At 29.9% G+C, this 16,369-nt stretch overlaps 1 protein-coding gene across 2 annotated transcripts in view; it reads right to left on the reverse strand.

Annotated features, from left to right (window-relative positions):
- Window positions 1–14,713, reverse strand: part of LOC115876022 (endoglucanase 1-like) — a 29,306-nt gene extending 14,593 nt beyond the window's left edge. Inside the window, exons 1-2 of one of the 2 annotated variants that reach the window (XM_030891688.1) lie at window positions 14,568–14,713; window positions 447–672 (exon numbers count right to left, since the gene is read on the reverse strand). In XM_030891688.1, the coding sequence (XP_030747548.1) occupies window positions 447–672 (226 nt within the window). In that variant the 5' untranslated portion in view covers window positions 14,568–14,713. Of the gene's footprint in view, window positions 1–446; window positions 673–751; window positions 820–14,567 lie in introns of those variants that run through there. The other variant, XM_030891691.1, reaches the window with a different exon arrangement.
- Window positions 14,714–16,369: the final 1,656 nt, after the last annotated feature.

Raw genomic sequence — 16,369 nt, forward strand, 5'->3', positions numbered from 1 at the left:
TTTCTATGAAATAAAATATAGAAATATTACATATTACCTTTCTGTTAGAATGTAAAATTTTTCAAGACAAGAAATTTCAAGAGTCTTGCAAGACAAGACAAGACTTTGCCATTCAAGAAATCTGCAAAACAAGACTGAAAATTTCTTGTCTTGCATTTCAAGACAAGACAAGAAATTGATTTTCAAGACAAGAATTCTTGTCTTGTGCAACACTAGTTTTTACTACCACTTGCTTATTCGTACTTTTACCAATGCGATGTGGTAAATCCTAAGATTTACTGTTTGGTTCCGGTAAAAGTCCGAAATGGAAGCAAAATATATAGTTTTCGGGCTTTTAGCACATGTTTTTGGTAAATCCTTGGTTTAGCGCGCTTATCCTAGGTTTTACCGCATTTCTGACATTTACAGTAACATTTACAAATTTTAAATGTATATTAATAATTTACCATCATAATATCCTCCAGATAAGTCTTCTCCATTATCACCACTATCGTTTAAACCCGAATCTCCCCTCCATGGTATCCTATTGTTAGAAGGCAACTTTCCAGATTTTTGTGCTTCGAAAAACAGTACTGAATACTTTAAAGCTAATTTGTAGTCAGGAACAAAATTTTCACAATTGCATATGGCAAGCTTTAAGACAATAGTTAACACAGTCAAATAGTATCGCATCTGTAAAAGAAATATATATTGCTTATAAAGAAAACTCAAAATAATCACTGTAGTTTTTTGTCAATTTTTAACAACTTACTGTGGGAATGCTGCGAAATACTAAAAGTGATTTAAATATCTACAATTGTTTTATTGAATTTAGAAATGAACAAGTTTTTTTTCGTCAAACTTTAGTATTCCGATCAGATCAATCAGTAATGCATATGTATTTTCTTAAATTGTACAACCTTGACTAGTATCGTTGATTCTCAGTAGATTCGTTAAAATATGTAACTATATGTACATACTGATGTGAAACTATCTTTTATTTAATTAAATGACAAGGCTAACTAGGAAATATAACTTTTTTAATTGAAAAACTCTTCTCTAACGCTACGCTCTAGCAGAGAAATATCTTTTTTGTTTTCCGTTTTGTTTAATTCTTGTTATATCGTCATTTTTTTACAGTAATTTTTATTCACAGGGGTTGAAAATTATTGAATCACTAATAACGCTATTAAAAAATAGGAGTTGATGGTAGAAAATTTAGGGTTGTATGTATTTTTTAATGCCACATTATAAAAAAAAATAAATAGATAAATTTTGTCCAAAAAATAAAAAAAGAGAATTTGGGGTGTACCGCCCTTATCAGTTAGGGGTATAAAAATAGATAACAACCTATTCTCAGACATACTGAATCTATACCAATATATAAAATCCTTAGATGACTGACATACTGATTAATCACGATCCTGCTCAAACCACTCAACGTAAGAAGCTCAATTTTGGCATACAGGTTGATTCTAGGGTGTAGAGGTTCGATAAGAAGGGATTTTTCGAAATTCCAGTTCCAAGAGGGTGAAACCATCCCTCAAATATTACAATATTTTTTATTTAAATAACGGTCAAGTTTCCGAAAAAAAACGCTTAAACACGTATATTTTATTTTGTTTTTTTACATATTTTAAGATTTTTTAAAAATGTATACAGGGTGTTTCGAAAAATCTGGTCATTGATTAATCACGATCCTGCTTAAAGCACTTGGCGTAAAAAGCTGATTTTTGGAAAACAAATTGACTTTAGGGTGTAGAGGTTCGATAAGAAAGGATTTTTTGAAATTCGAATTTTAAGGTGGTGAAACTATCCCTCAAATATTAATATATTTTTTATTTAAAAACCGGTGAGTTTTTCGGAAAAACTCTTAAACACGTATATTTTATTTTGTTGTTTTACATATTTTAAGATTTTTTATAAATTTACACAGGGTGTTTCATAAAATATGACCATTGAGTAATCACGATTCTGCTTAAACTGCTTGACGTTTAAAGCTGATTTTTGGCAAACGGATTGACTGTGGGGTGTAGAGGTTCTATAAGGAGGGGTTTCTCGAATCTCAAATTCCAAGAGGGTGAAAACGCCCCTCAAATATTACAATATTTGTTATTTAAAAAACGATTAGTCTTTCTGGAAAACGCTTGGACAAGCATAATTTATTTGGTTTGGTTTTTTTACATATTTTGAATTTTTTTAAAAAATCATACAGGGTGTTTCAAAAAGTTGGGTAATTTCTTAACCACGATTCTGCTTAAACTGGTTGACGTAAAAAGCTTATTTTTGGCAAACGGATTTTTCGAAAGTCAAATTCCAACGAGATGAAACTATCCCTCAAATATTACCAAGTTATATAATAATATCGCCGTATTGTTTTTTCTCATGCTGACATAAATGTGAGAAAATTTAATCCAGTTTGTATGTTAATGGAAATTCTTGCTTTGCTTTATCATCACCATTACAAATGATTAATTCGACGCGAACGAAGTCGCTGGTACACGCTAGTATACATATAAAATTTCTTCAAAATCGGTCAAGTTGTTTCAGAGGATGTAACTAAAACTGTGACTTTGTTTTATATTACGATGACTTGCAGATATATTGGATTTTCTATAAAAGAACCAAATTAAGGTAAATTAATTCCAACGACATGTCTCTGTCTAATAGGTTTTTCATATACCACACTATCAGCTCTGCGAAATAGGAAAGTAGTTTTTCAAAGGAACGCTTATTAGAAAGATTCCTATTTGGATATCTTTGGGCATAAGCCTTTTAGGCTAACAAGACCAATTGTCCTCACAAATTAAAATAACTAGTAACATATACATTCCTTCCTCCAGCAGATACTGCTTCATTTTTCTTGATAAAATAATAAACACTTAGTTATTAATATTAATGTAGGTAAATTAAATAAAAATAACCTCTTATAAATTTAAATAAAGTCCATAAATTAATGTCGATTTTAAAAATAGCTACTAAGTGTCACTAGAAAATTGCCATGGCGACACCAGCCATCTTGATTATAGTTTTATTGAAAAATCGCTTTTTATTCAAAATCTGAGCCAGATAGGTATAGGAAACCCTAATATAGTTTGAAAGACCATTTAAATCTGCTGCGACTTATTTAAAAAAATACATGTGCATGCAGTGTTGCATTTTAAATACCGAAGTTTTTATGTAAAATAAATAGTTAAAATAGAGCAGCAATTTTTGATACCCCTGTATACATTTAAAAGGATTTAAGGAAGCAATCAATTTTTTTAGTAAAGTTTATTTCTCTGGCTTGAAAGTCAGCAACAGAATTAATTCTGAAAAGTAATGTACAAGGTGTTGACAAACCTTTTTATTATAGCATGCATATTTAAATATCTGTAAATATCTCAAAAACCAAAGCTTTTAGACATATTAAACCCTTATAATAAATGCCTTATTTTATGCCCAAGAATCCAAAAATGAAATAAAATACCGTTTACTACTTCTTTCGGTTTTCGTATAATCAACCGAGGTGAATGGGGTGCGCCGCCCTGTATATAGTAGTAGAAAATATTAATATTTTTTAAAAAAATATTAATATTTTCCATTTGATTTAGTATCCTTAAATAATTATTCGCTAAGATAACTCTGTATAATTATAATCTTTCTTTTAATTACAGAATAAAATGGAATGTGTTAAATATGATATAAGTGTTTCCATAGACTTAAAAATAAAATATAGACTACACTATTTACATTTCAACGCGGACAAACAACCTTTTTTGTACACATGTTTACTTCTGGGTACAGTCGACCGAGCCTTCCTCATCCAGCCTATGTTGTCACGTCTTTAATATTATCAATATTTTTTTTCTTGTTATACACATTTATTGAGATATTAATACTACAGTTTAATAAAGTAGGTTTTAATATTCCATAGATGTATTAAATAGTCCTTATACTACTAGATTATAAGTCGGATACTGTTTAATAAGGATAAGTTCTTTACAATATGACAACACCGATTAGAGGCGAGGAAGCCTATTCATTCATTTATTACCTTGTAGAACGTGTCGCACGTGTGCGGTAAAGCTTTGTTGCCGCTATCTCCCCGGCTATATTAACGCATTTTCTTAGCTTGTAGTCCTTAAGTGTTTATTTTATTGACTTTTTCTGTTCAAAAACTATAAAATATGGTTCGCCAGTGCCAAATTTGCAAGAAATTTGACATAAATAATCCATTTAAGTCTTGAAACGACTTTTTGACCGGTAGGCAACTCTCAATTTACCCATTGGGAGTCAGTGGCGTTGTTGTAGAAAGGCGCTTATTTAGATAATATTTTAGTAAAATGTAAAATCTGAATTTTTTCTCTTATATTACATTATTTACTTACTTACATTGTAACAAAATCATAATTATAACCCTGTTAATAATTAATAATGTTTTTATTAAAAATATATTCCGGTTTATTCTAAAATTATCTTCAGAATCTAAAATAACATACAAGAATTTTAATATGATATTACATTATGAGACAATATTTTTTAATATACCGGGTCGTCTCAAAAGTGGTTCACCGCTATAACTTTTTTATTTTTTCAGATAAAAAAACAGATTTGTATGTTAGTAGGTATATGACATAAATTAGGATTTATTGACGTATTCAATTGTTTTTGGTCTCTTTCTGTTTCACCGAAATGATTACATCTTTTGATTTTTAAAGGCACCCTCGGTATATTTCTACTTTATTCGATAGAAAATGATAATAGAATTCTGAATAGAATGACATATCATATGTCAACTTTTGACATTGTCGCTTAAAAACAAATCGTATTATAAATTTCAATCCAGGGTGCCATGGTGTTGTTAAAAACACTAAGTTTTAATCAAGGAGCCTTGGAAAAATAGTTTTGATCGTCTAATGGGTTTCGTGTCTTGTCTAGGCCGATTAAAAGATGTACAAATCATATTTTTAATCATACATATGTCAATTTTTTCAAATGGAACAAGGGTGACTCGTTAGCATATTTGGAAAAAGCATTTTTTTATGAATATATTGATACCACACACTTGGTATTTCGAGTCAAATTGTCGTTATGAACCACGTGTTACAATTACAATTAAACCATATGCGAAAGTGTCAAAAGTTGACATATGATATGTCATTCTATTCAGAGTGTCATTTTCTATCAAATAAAGTAGAAATATACCGAGGGTGCCGTTTAAAAATTAAAAGTTATAGTCATTTCCGGTGAAACAGAAAGTGACCAAAAACAATTGAATGCGTCAATCAATCCTAATTTATGTCATATACTAACATACTAAATCTTGTTTTTTTATTTGAAAATATAAAAAAATTATGGGGTTGAGCCACTTTTGGGAAGCACCCGGTATAATAAAGACAGTACCGAGTTAAATAAATGTAGTTTTCATTTTATCCACTTCCTATCACCTTCCTTGCTTTAATGGAACAGATTTATGTTTTCTCTAATTTACATAAGACATCACTTAACCAGAAAAAAATTACAACAATCATTTTTTTTTCTCTCCCTGTCGCCGATTCTATTATATCTGTGGAATAGATCCTGTTTTGATTAATATTAGGGGTTGTAAATGTTTGACTAAAATTAATAATTTATTATTAATTTCAAAAATTACGTAATTTCGATTATAAAATTTCTTCTATAACGTGTATTTTATTATTTTTATCCTTTTTGGACTCTTAAGACGTTTTTTCTAAACTTTTATTTAAAAAACCTGTCCTAAATCTTAATAAAATATAAAAAAGTTTAAATACGATATATTTTTAATTTAATTATAGCTTCATTAAAATATAAAAATTACCCGGCTATGATACGGAGAGTTCAGGTGTACTTGAGAAACGAAAGACAGTGTTGTGTTTCTCGGCAGAGTCGTCAGGGAACGACCGTTACGACAGAGACAACCTATCTATCGCTCGTGTCGCACTCGTTATAACCTAAAACAATAACACAACAATAACAAGATATTGTCTGACCGCATGTTCCAGCTATTTATGAATGAGATGCTCAGTCTATATTTTATTTTAAGTCTATGAGTGTTTCTAGTTAGTTAAACTGAAACACACAACTGGATTGCCACTTGGTACTTAATTCCATTACGTAACATCAGTTTAGATAATTATCCTTACCGCAATTCTCAGGTAAGTTAATGATCTTAACGACATTTCCAAAATTAAGAGCAGATTAAAAACCATTTATAAAAATACCACTTAAATGTTGTGTATTAGCGGTATTAGTGAAAGTTTCAGGTGCACGTCGGTTAAGTTATAACTTCGGTATTTTCATATTTCTAAAAATTATAATTTACTTATAAATTTTGCTGAACGTTCTCTATTGGATTTTGACTCCAATATAAACTCGAATATACAGGGTGTCATTGAAATGGTGTAAAAAAATCGAACGAAATAAACTTTTTTGGTTTTAATAAAAATTGGTTTACTCAGTGCCGATTAATACTGAAGAGCAACTACGGCAACGCATTAGTGACTGTTCCAATGAAATTCGGACAACACCAAGGATATTTGACAGGGTACGCAGATCGTGGAGAAGAAGATCAGATGTCTGCATTGAAATGAATGGTGGTCACTTTGAACATTTACTATGAATGAATTAAGGAATGCATTATTTTAATAAGGAATTTTGGTAATTGGATTATTTCTTTTTTTCAAAGCAATAAATGTTTTAAAAATCATGAAATTTTGATTTTTCAATTAATTGTTTGATAACTACTTGGTTACTTTTGAACCGTCATAACTTTCATAAGTTTATGTTGATTAACCAGTTAGCAACCCATCAGAGCAAACTCTTTGCCTTCAATTTTCTCGAAAACAATCGCTCTGGGCGATGTGCAACAAGAGTACCTTTTTGTAGGAAAAAGTATGTAGTTTTCAAAAAATGAACTCACGTTGCAAAAAAATAACCTCAAAAAAGTTATTCACCAAACAACCCTCCACACTTGCAAAAACTACCCTTTCCGCTTTTCCAAATAATTTTTCAGTACCACCATTTGATTTAGGGTCAAAATTTATGGTAGAGGAGTTTTTTTCGAAATTTTATCTCGTTTTTTAAGCCTACAATTTCAAAACAACCGTTTTTTAAATGCACCCTTTTAGTGCCAGTAAATCCCTTAATATGCATTTTCCACCCTATATTTATAGGAACTTTTTTTACTATTTTTAGGTGTACTATCACCCCCCAATTTTTTTACACCATTTCAATGACACCCTGTATACAGGGTGAGTCTTAAATAAGGGCAAATATTTTCAGGGCTGGTAGATCTCGATAAAATAAATATATTCCTCTTTACTGTTTTTCAAATAAGTCCAAAATAACCGAGATATTTTACTTTAAAAATTAAAAAATATATATTTTTTGCTTACATTTTGAGAACCACTGGATCTTTTCGTCTTGTAAATTTAATCTATTACCCATGTTGCATGAAGAAGAATTGTTTTTTTACTAAAAATTGCCAAGACTGTTTGGACGAATACCTACAAAGGAAATTACCTACTGAACATGACGATGAAAAGGAAGAACGAGAAATTATTAGGAATTAGGAATTATAGAAAGGCAAGGGCCCAAAATAAATTCTGATACTGAAAAATAAATTTCAGATTCTAAAGCACTGAATACAGTATTACCAGAGGATCGGCACAACAGAATTGTGATAGGCGGAAAAACAGACCAACTCGTTATTCTTTGTACAGTGTCAAAATTTCGTATGTTTTGAGTACACACAAATATTCTATAATCACTGTTATACGGATTGATTTTTCCATTATTACTAATTATTTTTGAATAATATTTATTAATTTGTTTTTTGCGTGTTTTATGTTATATATTTTATGTTTATCATTGCTATTTGTAATGAAGCAAGTCAATAAATAATTGTTATTTTAATTATCATATTATTTTATGTCTTTACACCACAAGCAACGCTTAAGATCTCTTGAAATTAGCATGCGGACTCACAGTCGGCGCACGACCCCCCCCCCTTTCATGTAACAAATAAAGCGCGACCTCCGAAAGATTAATATAAAACTTAAACTGGAAATATTTATTTGTACTTAGTAAAAATAATAAAATGTGCTCATTCAAGTCTAGTCGGCTTGCTTCTATAGAAATTTATTTACCGCAATCACTAACCTTTTATATACACACTACCAAACTTATATAGAATCACTCTTTATTTCTGACTAAATTTCTTGCAAGAATAAAAATTGGTATACAACTTAAGATAAGGCATTTTGTTTTAAATAAATATGATAATAAAAGACTAAACGACTGCTGCGATTTATTTTCTTTTGTATTATGTGTTAAGCAGTAAAATCACTATTGTCCGGTAATTATTATTCGATTCAAAAAAAAAAATTAAAAAATGCCTTAAGTTGGATTAACAGATGTACAGAGGGGAAGAATTATTGCTCTCACCGAGCAAGGAATGGAACACTCCAAAGGAACGTAGCATAGATAATAGACTGTACCCAATGTGTTGTATCGAAAACATATGCAAGGTACTTGGAATTAGGAACACACAAGGATGGACCCAAACAAAGTCATCAAAGAGTCACAACTGAACAATAAGACCGCATTGTGTGCCAAATTGCTAGAATAAATTCCAATGTTTCTCATCCAGAGCGACAAAGACAACTTCTGGCAGCTACAAGTGTGAACGTTTCAGTTGAAACCATAAGAAAAAGGCTTCGTGCTCGAGGGTTTTACAGTAGGAGAGAGTTACCGGTCCCACAGTTATCTCGGCAAAATAAAATTGACCGGCTAAATTGATGCCTTCATCATTAAAACTGGACAACTAAGAATTGGCAAAATGTTCATTTTTCGGATGAAACCAGAATTGGCCTAAGATCAGATAACCATCGAATTCGGGTTCTCAGAGCTCCAGGAAGACGAACGAGACTTCAGGCTGCCAAATCTGTACCAAGATATAAAGGAGGAACTGTAATGTTCTGGGGAGGTATTATACTGGGAGAAAAAACTCCACTGTTACCACTTCAACAAAATTTAACGGGTCGGAGATATGTTAATTTGGTGCTAGAACAAATCGTTAGTCTTTAGAGAGCTGTAATTGGGGATAATTTTAACTTCTTGTACGATAGTGCATTTCCACACACCAGCAGAGCGACTAGAGAATGTCTTGAAATGGAAAATGTCATAGTTTTGGACTGGTCTGCATGTTCACCAGATCTAAACCCTATCGGACACTAGTAGGACTAGCTCAAAAAGGGTTAGAGCTCTTCGAAACAATCCAGGAAATCTTGCACAGCTTATTGATGCAGCATTAGCAGAATGGGAAATCATACTCCAAGACAGCATTGATAATTTAATAAGAAGCATGCCAGCGCGGATAGAAGCTTCCCTAAGGGCTAGAGGTGGCAACAAGGAATATTAAAATTATCAATTTTCTTTTTGTTTTTGCTTTTTAAATTATTTAAATTTAAATCAAAAACACAAAATTTTCATACATCTGAAAAATAATAAATTATTCCATATAAGTTTGGTTGTGTGTAAAATACGTTTAACTATTTTAATTATACATGAAAAATTCAGTTTATTATAATTGCTAGTCAGCTCCTAGCGATATCAAGAAGACCAGATCATTACATTGTAACGAGCGCACACATTGAATAACAATTAGATCTATTCTCAACTATTTATGAGTTTATCGACAACCGCAAATACTTTGCATACAATTCTATGAAGAACTGTGTGCGAAGTCAATCGTGCCGACAAAATAGTTTTTCCCATGAAAATGTTTAATACCATATTTTTTTAATTTGCCAGTGTCATTTTATTTTCACAAATAATTTTTAACAAATACCGTATGATCGAATAAAAACGGCGTCTACGATGGCTATGAAATGAAAATCGCTGTCATTTTATATGTAAAATTATATGGGAAATGTCATCGATCGTCATTTCCAAGCCAACTGGACGCCGTTTTTTTTTCGATCATACGGTGCGCCCCTCATACGCCGCGGAAGCTCCAAGGAGAACGGTAATATATATCGAAATGAAATTTTGACAGCATATGTAGATTAACTTAAAACATTTTATAAAAATATATAGAATTATACAGGGTGTCCCCCAAAAAAGTTATACATCAAAGTTGTGTTTTTTCTAATGAAACACCCTATATATTAATTGATTTTCGGATTCTAGGAAAAAAATAAAGGAGAGTTTTATTAAAGAAGCATATACCTAAAATCTAAGGATTTTTATATTTCACATTTTCTGAAAATGAAGAGTAAATTTTAAATTGCGATAACATCAGCTACCTAAATTTTAGTTGACCTTGTATAGCCTGATATTTAATTACAGTGACCATTGTATGTTAATCCAAATTAAAATTTGACTCGAAAAGTTATACAGGGTGTGATCAAATTAATATGGAACATTAGTCACTTATAAAAGCAAGTTACTCCTTTATTTTAAATGGAACATCCAGTATATTTTTCCGGTGTTCAATGGGGAATTTATATATCTTCAAAATATTATTAAGGTTGTCTACCTCTCAGACAAAGATTTTTCTATATATATATATATATATATATATATATATATATATATATATATATATATATATATATATATATATATATATATATATATATATATATATATATATATATATATATATTTTAATTTTTATGATTTTGCGTCAGTAGATCTTTATTATTTGAAAAAATCTAGGTGGCTGTGTCGTGATATACCTTTTGTTAATTTAACACAAAATAAAGATTGTAGAGTAAAATACTCAACGGTAATAAAAAGATACACGTTTAAAACATATTTTAATTATTAGAGAATTAAAACTAGATATAAACATATAATTATGTGTCAAAAATTAGCTAGATGAAATCAAATGCTCAAAATGCTTTCTTTCCTGCACGAAACGATTGTCTTGTCAAAGGGATCTTTTCATTTTAAATGCATATGTGGAGTTCCACCTCGAAAAACAACTACAATAATTTCTCTCATTTTGTCGACAATACTTGGTCGAGTTTTGTAAACACTGTTTTTAACATATCCCTATAAAAAACAGACTAGATAAAATCAGGAGCATTTAAGTATTCTATTAATTGGTGAATGCACACTGCATTCACCAACTAATAGAATCATATCAATTCTCTCTGATTTAGGACAAGTTTGCATTTTCGGCAAATTTCTTTGATTTTTTTTTGTTCTAACTGACACAAAATGATAACTAGTTGTTAAAGTTGGACTAATTAAACAGCTATGTTGAAGTAACGTCAGACATATTACAGCCACCTAGATTTTATCAAATAATAAAGATCTACTCAAATCAAATCATGTAAATGAAAATATCTAGGAAATTCTTTGTTTAAGGGGTAGGCAACCTTAATAGTATTTTGAAGAGACATGAATTATGTATTGAATATCGGAATAATATACTGGGTGTTCTATTTAAAATAAAAAAGTAACATGCTTTTAAAGGTGACCAATGTTCAATATTAATTTTGTCTCACCTTGTATAACTTTTCGGACCAAGTTTTAATTTGATTTAAAGTACAATAATTATTTTAACTACATATTAGGCGGGTAAATTCCAATTTAGGTAGCTTTTATTGTAATTTAAAAATTGTTCCTTATTTCTAGAAAATGTTAAATATGTCAAAAACCTTACATTTTAGTCATATTTTCCCTTATAAAACTCACCTTTATTTTTCTCCCAGAATCTGAAAATCAATTAATATATAGGGTGTTCCATTACAAAAAAACACAACTTTGATATGTATCTTTTTTTAGGAATACCCTATAGAACTCTATATTTTTAAAAAGTGCTCTGAGTTAACCTACATATATGCTCACAAAATTTTATTTTAATACAAACTGTCGTTCTCCTTGGAGCCTCCGCGTATGAGAGGCGCCACCCTGTAAATGTTACGGCTAAAATGGATACTTGGATAGTTTTCAAACTAGCCAGCTACTTTGCAAAAAGCACTATTATTTTGTTGGTTAGCTGTCAGTTTGTGGCGTTGGTTGAGCTGTTTGTTTGCAAAGTAGCTGGCTAGTTTGAAAACTAGCTAAGTATGCATTTTAGCCGTAACATATATAAGATACCGTATGATCGAAAAAAAACGGCGTCCAGTTGGCTTGGAAATGAACATCGTTGACATTCCCGATATAATTTTACATATAACGTGACAGTGATCTTCATTTCATAGCCATTGCTGACGCCGTTTTTATTCGATCATACGGTATTATACTATACACGGTGCTACAAATTCGAGGTACGAACATTGGTATCTCGGAAACCGAAATAGATGCGAACATGGTTAAATTCGGGCAAAGTTGCGCTTTGGTATGTTCACCAAGATGCCAATAAAAAAGCTTTAAAAATGTCAAGGCCTGCTGAGTTTTAGGAAAAAAATGATTTTTTTGAAAATCAATTTTATTTTTTCTTGTTGTTACTTTTTCGAAAATCAAAAAAATAATTGCACATTCTCATAGCCACTTTATTAGGGCTATCTGAGAGTATTTTTAGATGTTCAAATTAGCTGATAGTTTGCGAGATACAGAGGCCAACTTAATTTTTTTAACTACGGACCTGCATTTTTTATTTGAAGTTTTGAAAGAACTCGGTGTCCTGAGTACAATGATATGCCACACTTGATACTTTTTTGAATACCTGATGATGTTTTGAGTACCTTAACAATAACAAAACTATTTAATTATTATTTAAAATAATTGCAAGTCCGAATCTGATTTTTTAAACTACTGAATCTGATTATATTCATCGCAACAATATGGATCAGCGCTAATTAACAATGAATAAGGAAAATCGAGCCAATTGAAAGATTCAAATTAATATCCAAGTCAGCAATTTAAAGATATTTTTAACTTTTTTTATTGTGAATTTGAAATCCCAGTGTACGATCTAATAATATGCATAATATTAATCGTAGTCATTATAAATAAATCAACTTCTACAAACTAGTTTCTAATGCTCTACATGTTCCTACATGAAAGGGTTACCGCCCTCCCTAATGCATTTTTTTTTGTTCAATCTTATTTATAGTTTTTTGGGCATATCTTCTTCTTATACTTACCTACTTCTTAACCAAACCGAATACATTTTTTATTATATTTTATACAGAGTGTCCCAGAAATAAGTGCAAGTATTTTAACTGATAATTCAACCCCAGAAACACGCTTATGAGGTATTTTTCGCTAAATTTTTTTATGAAAATTCGAAATTTTTTGAAAAATGTTTTGGATTTTTTTTAGTTTTTAATTAAAAGACATATTGATAATATGGCAAGATAGGTAGTAGATCAAATTTACAAGTAAGAAAATCCAAAAAAGATCCAGCGGTTCTCAAAATTTTAGCAAAAAATATATTTTTTTTTAAATTTTCGAAGTAAAATAACTCCGTTATTTTGGACTCATTTGAAAAACGATAAAGAGAAAATATGTTTCTTTTATCGAGATCTACCACCCCTTAAAATACTTGCACTTATCTGGGACACCCTGTATTTTTTTATTATATTATATTTATATTACTTTTCATTATTTTATTGCATTTGATTTTTCGTATTCGGTGTTTGAATACGTGGGGTAAACGTCATTCTTAAGTTTGAAAGCTTATCAATATTGTAACGATGAATAGATTAAATATTAAAAAATAACAGAGCCGGATTTGAAATTAGTTTAAATAAATTGTGTACAAATGTCTGAAACAAAAATATTAAGTGTGGCATATCATTGTACTCAGGAGACCGAGTTCTTTGAAAACCTGAAACGAAAAAAGGAGGTCCATATTTAAAAAAATTAAGTTTGCCTCTGTATCTCACAAATTATCAGCTAATTTAAAAATCTAAAAATACTCTCAGATAGTCCTAGTAAAATGGCTATGAGAATGTGCAATTTTTTAGCTTCTAAAAATTAACGGCAAAAAAAAATTAAATAGATTTTCAAAAAAATCCGTTTTTTCCAAAAAAACTCAGCAATCCTTGAAGTTTTTAAAACTTTTTTGATGTCATCTTGGTGAACATCCTCAACCGCAAATTTGCCCCAATTTAACGTAAGTCCAAAATAACCGAGTTATACTTTAAAATAAATGAGAACCACTGAATCTTTTCTGGGTTTTCTTGCTTGTAAATTTAATATACTACCTAATGTTGCCATATTATCAAGATTTTATGTTTTTTAACTAAAAATTAACAAAACATCATAAAATTAAAAAAAAATCCCCGAAAAAAGTTTCATAGACGTGCTTGGGGAAGTCGAAATATACCATCCCTAAAAATATTTATACATATTTAAGACTCTGTATATTAGAAAGAGCATAATTACAAAACCGCTTAAACATTAAGTATATAATGCTATTAATTTAAATAAAATTTCTACATTAAGTAAAACACAGATTTGACAAACATAATTATTAAATATTAAAAATATGGTTTATATGCTAGTGAATATTATAAATAAATAATTATATATCAATCCCCAATAGATTATCAATAATAGGCACATTTTGTTGATAATTTCTTATAAACATTTTTAATAAATATTAATATATATCTACTTACCTTAGTAATTAATAATTAAACGATAGGCATTTTTATTCATATACCTGTTATAACACTTGATTGTTGAACAAATAATTGAAATAACTTGCACTTCGTTATTATCCGCGTTGTATTGTAAAATTGTATGGTGTAGAAGCCACTTGATACTCTGTTTAATAATTATGTTTCTTTTCACTTTTAAAAAGAGATGACAAGCTGACCATCGGCGATTCATCATGTTGCGGTAAATTCATACAGGATGTTCTTATATTGTTGTTCGTTTTCTGAGTAATACATGGGAAAACAAAATTCATTTACTGTTTGCAAAATAGTCATCTTATAAATTGAAACACCGTTTATATTTTGTGGAACTTTTTATCAACATTTTTAAATAAGTTATCTGTTTTAAAAATCACTATTAATCTGTAATAAAGAGATATAAAATATTGTCTTAAAATTTACATAGCACTTATATGACATTTATTTGTAATTTATTTAACCGAATAACAGGTACTTACATACTCGTTACTCTACGACATTGCCTGGAAACTTATATGGTGAAATTTGATAAAATAATTTAGAACATACTAAAAACACGGTATATCGCTAGTGGTAGGAAAAATAATTTTTAGAGGTTACTAGTTTATTTGGTTGTCTGTGATATGCATATACAGGGTGTTTCCTAATTAATCTAAAAAATAAAAAATCGTTAGAAAACGGATTAAGGCGGGCTCTTAATAATTATATTTATTTTTTTCTCGACAACCGTTTGATGAACAAGAAAAACTCAAAAGATCAATTTTGTTGAAAAAGGATGGTCAGTCAAGAAAAAAATATATTTTCTTTAAAAAAGCAGTAGTGTACCATTTATGTTAAACAAACAAATCGATTTTTTTTTAATTTTTAATACCCTGTAGATCAGAAAGGAAGTACTTTAGATCTAATGGTTTATAAAAATTGTTTTAAGAACACATGAGGAATCACACCACAATTTTTTTAGACTAATTCGAAAATACCCTTTATATTGTCAACTTGACAATGATTGCTGATTAATCAAAAAATACCTTTTCAGTGAAAAAAAAGCCTGATTTTCGCAGGAAAAATTTTCATTTTCATTGAATTTGGGCCTGGGTCTGCAAATACTGGTTTGTTTTTTAATTTTCTATCTATATAAATTTTAAATATCATAGTCAGAAATAGTTTTATTATTTATTAACTGTAAAAATGGTGTTTTCTTGTTGTGTTGCATCTTGCAAAGAAACTAACAAAACTGCAAAATTCACGTGTTTCCAAAAGACGATAAGGTATGTATCTTAGATAAAAGAAAAATATATGGTATGTATTCGTTGTTTGATTTTTTTTCGTTCGCTTTAAAATCTATAAATCTCGGTCTATTCATTAGACAGCTAGTCGACTTACGATCGTTTACATGAAACTCTGTAAAATACATAAAAAAATAAACTGTAAAATATATATATTCTTATGTTTTATTAAAGTTACTCTGATATACTTATCAGTGTAACTTTATATACAGTGTAACTTATATTTATCAGTGTTAACTTAATAACTTATATACTTATCAGTGTAACTTTAAAAATAAATCCTTTGAATTCAAATATAAACATAAAAAACATTTACAGCAGAAAAGGCGAAGGCGCTGGGTTAAACGTAGTCTCTACTAAAAACACGGAGGGGCGCTTTGACCCAAAATTTTACCACGGCATATAAATCACACGGCAGGCTAACTCACTTTGGCGGGAACGCTACGCGCATACCGTCGCGCACGCCGCCATTAGGGTTTCCATCATAGAATAACTAACTGA

The sequence above is a fragment of the Sitophilus oryzae genome, unplaced genomic scaffold, assembly GCF_002938485.1.
Source record: "Sitophilus oryzae breed Bouriz unplaced genomic scaffold, Soryzae_2.0 scaffold_1396_pilon_pilon, whole genome shotgun sequence".
Lineage (NCBI taxonomy): Eukaryota > Metazoa > Arthropoda > Insecta > Coleoptera > Curculionidae > Sitophilus > Sitophilus oryzae.